Raw genomic sequence first — 8,241 nt, 5'->3', positions numbered from 1 at the left:
TCGATGCATTCGAGGTGGCATTAGGTTATTATTTGAATGGAAACTGTGTGCAAGGGTACGGCTCAGGTGTAGCCGAATGGCACTAAGTCATATTGCTCATTTTGAGAACATTACAGACCCGCTGGGGCGAATATTCCCCTTCCGCGCCGTAATAATTCTGTGTTTCTCCCTATTTACAGTCTGTTATCTTGGTGCTGTTAACTGTAAAATGAATGACTCTTCGGGGCGTTGAATCTTAAAATGAAGGGAAATCGAAATCTCGGAGGTTTGAAGAAGGAGATACGCGACATGCAAAACGGTTTGCTCGTAGCCTCCTCTGCAATGTAGCTTGATCTCTCTTTCAATTGAACAATGCTCAGTTCCTCAAAGGCGCATTCGATAAAATTGCACTGCGTAATGTTCCTCTTCCGGTTTGCGCTAATTTCAACTGACTCTCAATGCAACAGATTGTAAATAGTATAATATTTGTTAATTCGCAACCAATAGAATTTCATAGGAACTCAATCAGTGTCAGATGGTAAGGAGGGCAATGCGATTTCTCCTCAACAGTCTCAGCATGTTATTCAGTCTGCTATTAAAAATGCATGGGATTAATTTTTACAAACATCAATCAGACCAATCCCAAGCATCCAATAAACAGCCGAGACGTGCTAGAATTTTGCATATACCATAGGCGCGAACGTGATATCCGGTCGGGTAAATGTTTTAAAGGAGGTTTAGGAGCTGCCGAATTATTAGGTTCGAGGAAGGAAATATTTTGTTCTGACCTTGATAATAATCTACAAGATGAGTGAGTGGCTCCGTGTTCTCGCCGCCCTGGCGCTTTGTTTGCAATGTGAGTACGGGGCTGGAAAAGCTTTAAAACACCTGTTTGCATTTCGTTGATCGGGTGGTGCAGTGTTTGACCTGGTTGGATCTGAATTATAATTATTCCGCACTCTTTCCCGAATGGTCGCTAAACAATTACTTTGTATTTCTCTAGGTACCAACGCCGGCCCTGTGCTAACTCAGCCCGCGTCCATCTCAACTTCACTTGAGGAAACCGTCGCAATCACTTGCGTTCTGTCCGGAGGCAGCATGGACAAATACCACACGACCTGGTATCGACAGAAAACCGGCAGTGTCCCTGTCTATGTTTGGAATGATTATGCTTCGCGCAGAGGTTCGGAGATTCCTTCCCGAATCACTGGGTCCAGGATCACATCGAATAACCTTATGCACCTAACCATCGCCAATGCAAATGTCCAGGATGTCGCCGATTATTATTGTGCTGCCTGGGATTACACTCATGGGGGATTCACTTTCGGGAGAGGAACCAAACTCAATGTGCGCCGTAAGTACAATTTTCATGATTTACATCAGAGGCTATTGAATTTTAAGATCTGAAGTTCTCGATTTGTCCAGTAACAGAGAAACACTTTTGGAGCATAAATTAATCATTGCTTCATTATATCGCCGATGTGGAGACAGAAGTGCTTTTCTATTTTGTTTGCCAAATGCACCAGATAATGTCGCACAAAAATAGCTTTCTAAAGTCTTCAGAATATCCCTTAGAGGGACCCGGGGTGTAGATGAACTTGTTACTGTTTTATTAGATATTCATTGTCAATCTGCATGAGTCGGTAATGAACAGATGTGGCTACTTGTCATTCACTTAAACCTGCGCCTCTCGTCCAAGTTTGTAAACTCATTAAGCGTGAAATATTTTATAATTCTCAAACTTGGGAACATTGAATGGTCCGAATCAGGGACCCGGAGCGAGTGTGCTTTCTGGGAACAATTATTGCTCTTAAAACTCAGCGGAAATGTTTCAGTGAGCGCATTATTTTCGACTTTATGGTTCATTTTGATTATATATTCATAACCTCACTGGTAAGTAATAAATGACAATCATGGATCGATTTGTTTCCAAATTTTAATATACCTTTTAAGAAACCAATGTTCCTTTTTGGAACCGGGGTATTGAGAATATCAGAGATAAAATGGAAATAGTGGATTGTTGCCCCACGGGGACTTTATGGGCGGTGATTTGATTCCCCGGATCCCTAGCCGCGTATTTCTCGGCGGCGGACTGATCCATGAAGGTGAGATTTTCCATTGAAACCATCCCACGCCGTCCAAGAAACCCGCAGGGGAGAGTGCGCTCCAGGCGGGAAAAGCGAATCGCAACAATCGGAAAATTTCTGTTTTGTCTGGTTCAATGTTTTTAAGGAAACTATACTATATTACCGGCAGAGAGATTAGTTGAATTTGATTAAATGATACTTCCTGGGTATTTTTAATCTCAGAGAGATTGGTTGAACGCCGTAAAGAGGTCCGAAAAAAATATTTCCTACAACTGGACAGGGTTTTCGCCTTTGTGCTCACAGGGGAGATTGCTGTATGGAGGTTGCAAAACTGGAGTTCCTCTGCACTTAACGGTCAGATACTCCGTCCCCGTCTTTCCTGTGTGTGCATGTAGCATTGTAAAACACATCAAGCGGAGATCCCGCGCAGACTTTAGAACCAGTGAGAGACCCGCCCCTTCAAATTAAATTAATTTTATATGAAATCAAATCAGTGATCAAATTTTTACTCCTGTTTGCAAAATATATGACTTCTGAGTAAAAAGTTTTTTACAGGTGAAAAACCCTGTAAATGAATGACGAGTCAGCAAAGGATTGGGATATTTGAATGTTGCCTCCGTTGCAAGTTACATTTCGGAAATTATTTGAACAAAGCGGCAGATTACACCTTCAAACTATTTATTCGTCCGGCTGACCAGCCAGTTCTTATGTTCCGATCGGCTCATTTTGGTTTCAATCTCCTCTCCGGAGATTACATTAGAACAGGAAAAGATTTTTTCAGCTGGCCCCACCATTCAGTTTGATCACCAACATGCCTCCACGCTCTACTGAACTCCATTGTTTGCCGAGACCATTTACAATGTTACCCTGGAAAAAATCTAACAACCTTCGTCAGAAAATCCCAACATACCGAATAATCACTACCGTCCCGGGACCAACCCTTTCACATTTCCATCAGACTTTTTGTGAAAACGTGCTTCCTGATTTCACTCCTTAATTGTCGAGCATTTATTACAAAATCTTGTCTCGCTGTTCTGAATTCCCCAATAACGGTGAATATTGATATTGCGGGAGTCCAGCATGATGCTTAGTGTTTTCCTTTGCATGATGCCAGAAATAGAGATCCCAGGTTCAATGGGAAGTTCGGAATCTATTTGCAACTTTGGAAATTTAGTTTAAAAATCACAGCTCGAGCGAACAAACAGCAACTCACTCACCGCGCCCACCCAATTACAAACCCGCCCCCAGCCCCACCAACACCTCTCCCCCACCAACGCCCCCACCAACACCTCGCCCCCACCCCATCAACACTCCACCCCCACCAGCACAATGCCTACATCCCCACCAACGCCCCATCCCCACCCACCCCAACACACTGAATACCTCGTCTCCCACCCCAGCAACACCCAGTCCCACCCCACCAACTCAGCAGCCCCAACACCACCAACACACCAGCTCCACCCCACCAACACACCGCCCCACCCCCACCAATACATCACCGGCAACACACCACATCCACCCTCACCAACACAGCGCCCCCACCCCCACCAATAGACCGCCCCACCAACACACCGCCCCAACACACAACCCCCACCCCCACCAACACACTGCCCCCACCCCCACAAACCCACCACCCCCACCCCAACACACCACTCCCACCAACACAGCACCCCCACAACCACCAACACACCGCCCCCACCAACACACCGCCCCAACACACAACCCCCACCAACACACTGCTCCCACCCCCCACAAACACACCACCCCCACCCCAACACACCACTCCCACCACCACCAACACACCAGCCCACCAACACACTGCCCCAACACACCAGCTCCACCCCCACCAATACACCGACCCACCCCCACCAACACCGCCCCCACCTCCAACGCACGCCCCCACCAACACTCCACCCTCACCAACACACCTCCCCCAACATGCCACCATACCACCACAAACACACTGTCCCCACCCCCACCAACACACACCCCGCCATCACCCCAGCACCCAACAACAGGCACCAACCCCAAGCAACACACCGACCCACCCCATCAACACAACACACCAACACCTCAGCCCCACCTCCACAACACACCTCCCCAACTCCACCAACACCTCACCTCACACCCAACACCAACGCTTCACCCCACGCCCACCAATACTTCACCCCACCCCAACCAACGCACCCCCAACCCCAGCAACACATCACGCCCACCCTCACCAACACACCGCCGCCCCCCATGATCACATCGCCCCAACTCCACCAACATACCACCCCCACCCCCACCAACACCCCGCCCTCACCCCCACCAACACCCCGCCCTCACCCCAACCAACACCCTGCCCTCACCCCCACCAGAACCCCACCCTCATCCCCACCAACACACCAGCCCCACCCTCAACACCACGCTCCAAACCCCACCAACACACTGCATCCATCCCCACCAACACACCGGCCCACCCCCACCAACACACCACACCAACACCAACACCTCAGCCCCACCTCCACAACACACCTCCCCAATTCCACCAACACCTCACCTCACCTCACACCCAACACCAACGCTTCACCCCACGCCCACCAATACTTAACCCCACCCCAACCAATGCACCCCCAACCCCAGCAACACATCACGCCCACCCTCACCAACACACTGCCCCAACACCTCACCCCACCAACACACCACCCCCACCAACACATCACCCCCACCCTCACCAACACACCGCTGCCACCCCCACCATTACATCGCCCCAACTCCACCAACACACCATCCCTGCCAACACACCAGCCCCACCCCCAACACCGAGCTCCAAACCCCACCAACACACTGCATCCACCCCCACCAACACACCGCCCGCACCCCCACCAACACACTGCCCCCACCCCCACCAACACACCGCCCCAACACCAACACCTCACCCCACCCCCACCAACACACCGCCCCCACCAACATACCGCCCCCGCCCCCACCAACACACGACCCTTACCCCCACCAACACCCCGTCCTCACCCCTAACACCCCGCCCTCACCACCACCAGCACCATGCCCTCATCCCCACCAAAACACCAGCCCCACCCTCAACACGACGCTCCAAACCCCACCAACACACTGCATGCACCCCCACCAACACATCACCCCGACCACCACCAGCACACCGCCCCCACCAACACACCGCCCCCACCCCTAACAACCCGCCCCCGCCACCACCAACATACCGTCCCCATCAACACACCACCTCCACTCCTACCAACACACGCACCATGCCCCAACCCCCAGCAACACAATGCCCCAGCCCCCAGCAAAACACTGCCCCACGCCCACCAACACAGCGCCCCACCCCCACCAACACTGCCCCCACTCACACCAACACACCACCCCATCCCCAACACCACGCCCCAAACCCCACCAACACCCCCATCACCAACACCGGTGTGTTGGTGAAGGCACCAACACACCGCCCCAACACCAACACCTCACCCCCACCCCCATCAACAGCTCACCTCACCCCACCAACACACCACCCCACCCCCACCAACACACCACCCCAACCCCACCAACAGCTCACCTCACCCCACCAACACACCACCCCACCTTCACCAACACACCACCCCATCCCCACCAACACACCACCCCACCCCCACCAACACACCACCCCACCCCCACCAACATACCACCCCAACCCCACCAACAGCTCACCTCACCCCCACCAACACGCCACCTCACCCCACCAACACGCCACCCCACCCCCACCAACACACCACCCCAACCCCACCAACAGCTCACCTCACCCCCACCAACACACCACCTCACCCCCACCAACACACTACCCCAACCCCACCAACATCTCACCTCACCCCCACCAACACACTGCCCCAACCCCACCAACACCGCCCCTACTCACACCAACACACCACCCCAATCCCACCAACACCGCCCCCACTCACACCAACACACCACCCCAACCCCACCAACACCTCACCTCACCCCCACCAACACACCACCCCAATCTCACCAACAAACTGCCCCACACCCACCCCCATCAACATAACGCCCCCTCCTCCACCAACACCCCACTCCCAACACCACGCCTCCACCCACACCAGCACAGCACCCCAACACCTCACCCCACCCTAACCAACGCACCACCCCAACCCCAGCAACACATAACCCCCACCCTCACCAACTCACCGCCGCCACCCCCACCAACACACCGCCCCAACTCCACCAACACACCACCCCCACCAATACACCGAACACCCCGCCAGCACCATCGCCTCTATCATTGCCGGAAAAGAAACTGGATCGCTATTTACAGACTCTTGCTTTTTTACGAGCCACTGCGCTTCAAAGTACAATGTGTGAGACATGATATGGTGCTGTTGCATAAACAAGTAGCAATAACTGCCGTTTCGACAGCGGATGATTCCGCGTTTAAAGAGGCAGCTAAACGCTGAACTAACTGGAGCATTCAGATTAAATAGTGTGTCGAGTGTGACTGTTCGGGGGCATTAGTACTTCCAGCGTTCAAATCATACCGATTGAAATACAAGTTAACCGGACTGGTGCACTGTAGATTGAACAGACCGGGGCACTTAACTTTGCAAATGAGAGCTGGAAGATGACCTCACACAACACGATGGAATTACTAAAGAGTTTGGGAACATAGGTGTAGAAAATATATTTCCAATTTGGTGTTGGTCTAAATAGATGATTTATAAATATTGCATAGCCACTAATAGACCGAATAAAGTAACATAGGGAAGCCCAATTTACCCCGAGAATGTTTGCAATTCGTCATCACATGAAGTGGATGAGGAGAACAGCCTTAGAGTCTTTAGGGGAGAATTAAACAAATGTATGAGGGGCAAATGAAAGCCAGATAGAATTAGACGAAGCAGAATGCGAGGCGACTCCGGTGAAGCAGAAATATCGGTTCAGCCCTGATGAAATGAAATGAAAATCGCTTATTGTCACAAGTGAATGATCTGTTTCTCTGCTGTTGATTATAGTAATAATCGGACAAAGTTTGTGGCCACTGCGGGGTATTACATTTACACCGCAATCCGAGCAATTTGCACTGAATAGAAAACGAAAATGGAGTGAAAACAAAATCGTGATCTTCGAGTCTTAATATGAATAGGATTGAATATTCGGTCAATTTCATTTTTCGAAATGCTTGGTGCCCTCGGAATTTGTCCCGGATGTTACTTAGTATTCTTGATCTAAGGACTCCATGTGATTCGTGAAGGAACATTTTGAAGCTCTCATTCTACAAAATATAACTTGCACGGTTAGATAGGAAAAACATTGAGAATGTCAATCGTTGCATTGTGACTGCATCTGATTCGCAGTAGATCTTCACATGTTGTTTCTACTTTTTTTCCCAGCGCTGCAGGCCCCCTTGGTTTCCCTCCTCCCGCCGTCACCGGTTCAAATCAAAGAAAAGAACACGGCGACCCTGATGTGTTTGGTGAGCGGGTTTAACCCGGGAGCTGCGGAGATTGAATGGACTGTAGACGGCAGTGTCAGAGGGAATGGGGTTGAGACCAGTCGGATCCAGCAGGAGGCGGACAACACGTTCAGTGTGAGCAGCTATCTGACTCTGTCAGCCTCAGAGTGGAACTCACACGAGCTTTACTCCTGTCTGGTCAAACACGAGACTTCGGCGAACCCGCTGAAAAGAAACATAGAGAGGTCCAGCTGTATGTGATGCAATAAATTTGGGCATTCTTCTATAGCACCATTAGTGAAGTTCAATTGAACAAAATACGGACTCAAAGGTGATATTTCATTAATTTTTGTTGCTCTACCTGAATTGATAAGAAAATGCCCAGCTAGGTTTTGGATACTATTTGGTGTAACGCTTTGATGTGCCGACTCTGCAGCCATTTCCTATTCTTTGTGCAATTGCAGTGAAATAAAATTATTCTTTCATTGTCTCAGTTGATGCTACAATTTTCTTGCTTTAATTACGTTCGAATGTATGTTTACAGAAAACCGTCAAACACGTGGTAGGAATGACGATTTTCCATCGGGTGGCCTGGCTCAGACCGCCATTGCTGCAGACTGTATTTTAAAAGCACCCCTTTGGTGCTACTCAGGCTCGTGGCTGCTCACACTGCCGCGTACTACCTGTTTCCTTAAACTGCTCAGAAGACCTCTAGTCATCTGA

General features: G+C 50.3%; 1 protein-coding gene across 1 annotated transcript; it reads left to right on the top strand.

Moving 5' to 3' along the window:
• The first annotated feature begins 723 nt into the window (after positions 1 to 723).
• Positions 724 to 8,011, top strand: LOC119963565 (immunoglobulin lambda-1 light chain-like). The gene is made up of 3 exons (XM_038792885.1): positions 724 to 835; positions 983 to 1,333; positions 7,457 to 8,011. The coding sequence occupies exons 1-3, from the start codon at positions 787 to 789 to the stop codon at positions 7,777 to 7,779; spliced, it is 723 nt and encodes a 240-aa protein (XP_038648813.1). The 5' UTR covers positions 724 to 786; the 3' UTR covers positions 7,780 to 8,011.
• Positions 8,012 to 8,241: the final 230 nt, after the last annotated feature.

Source organism: Scyliorhinus canicula, chromosome 1 (assembly GCF_902713615.1).
Source record: "Scyliorhinus canicula chromosome 1, sScyCan1.1, whole genome shotgun sequence".
In the NCBI taxonomy this organism is placed as follows: Eukaryota; Metazoa; Chordata; class Chondrichthyes; order Carcharhiniformes; family Scyliorhinidae; genus Scyliorhinus; species Scyliorhinus canicula.
Note: the sequence above shows the minus strand (reverse complement) of the source record. Positions and strands in the feature narration are given on the sequence as shown.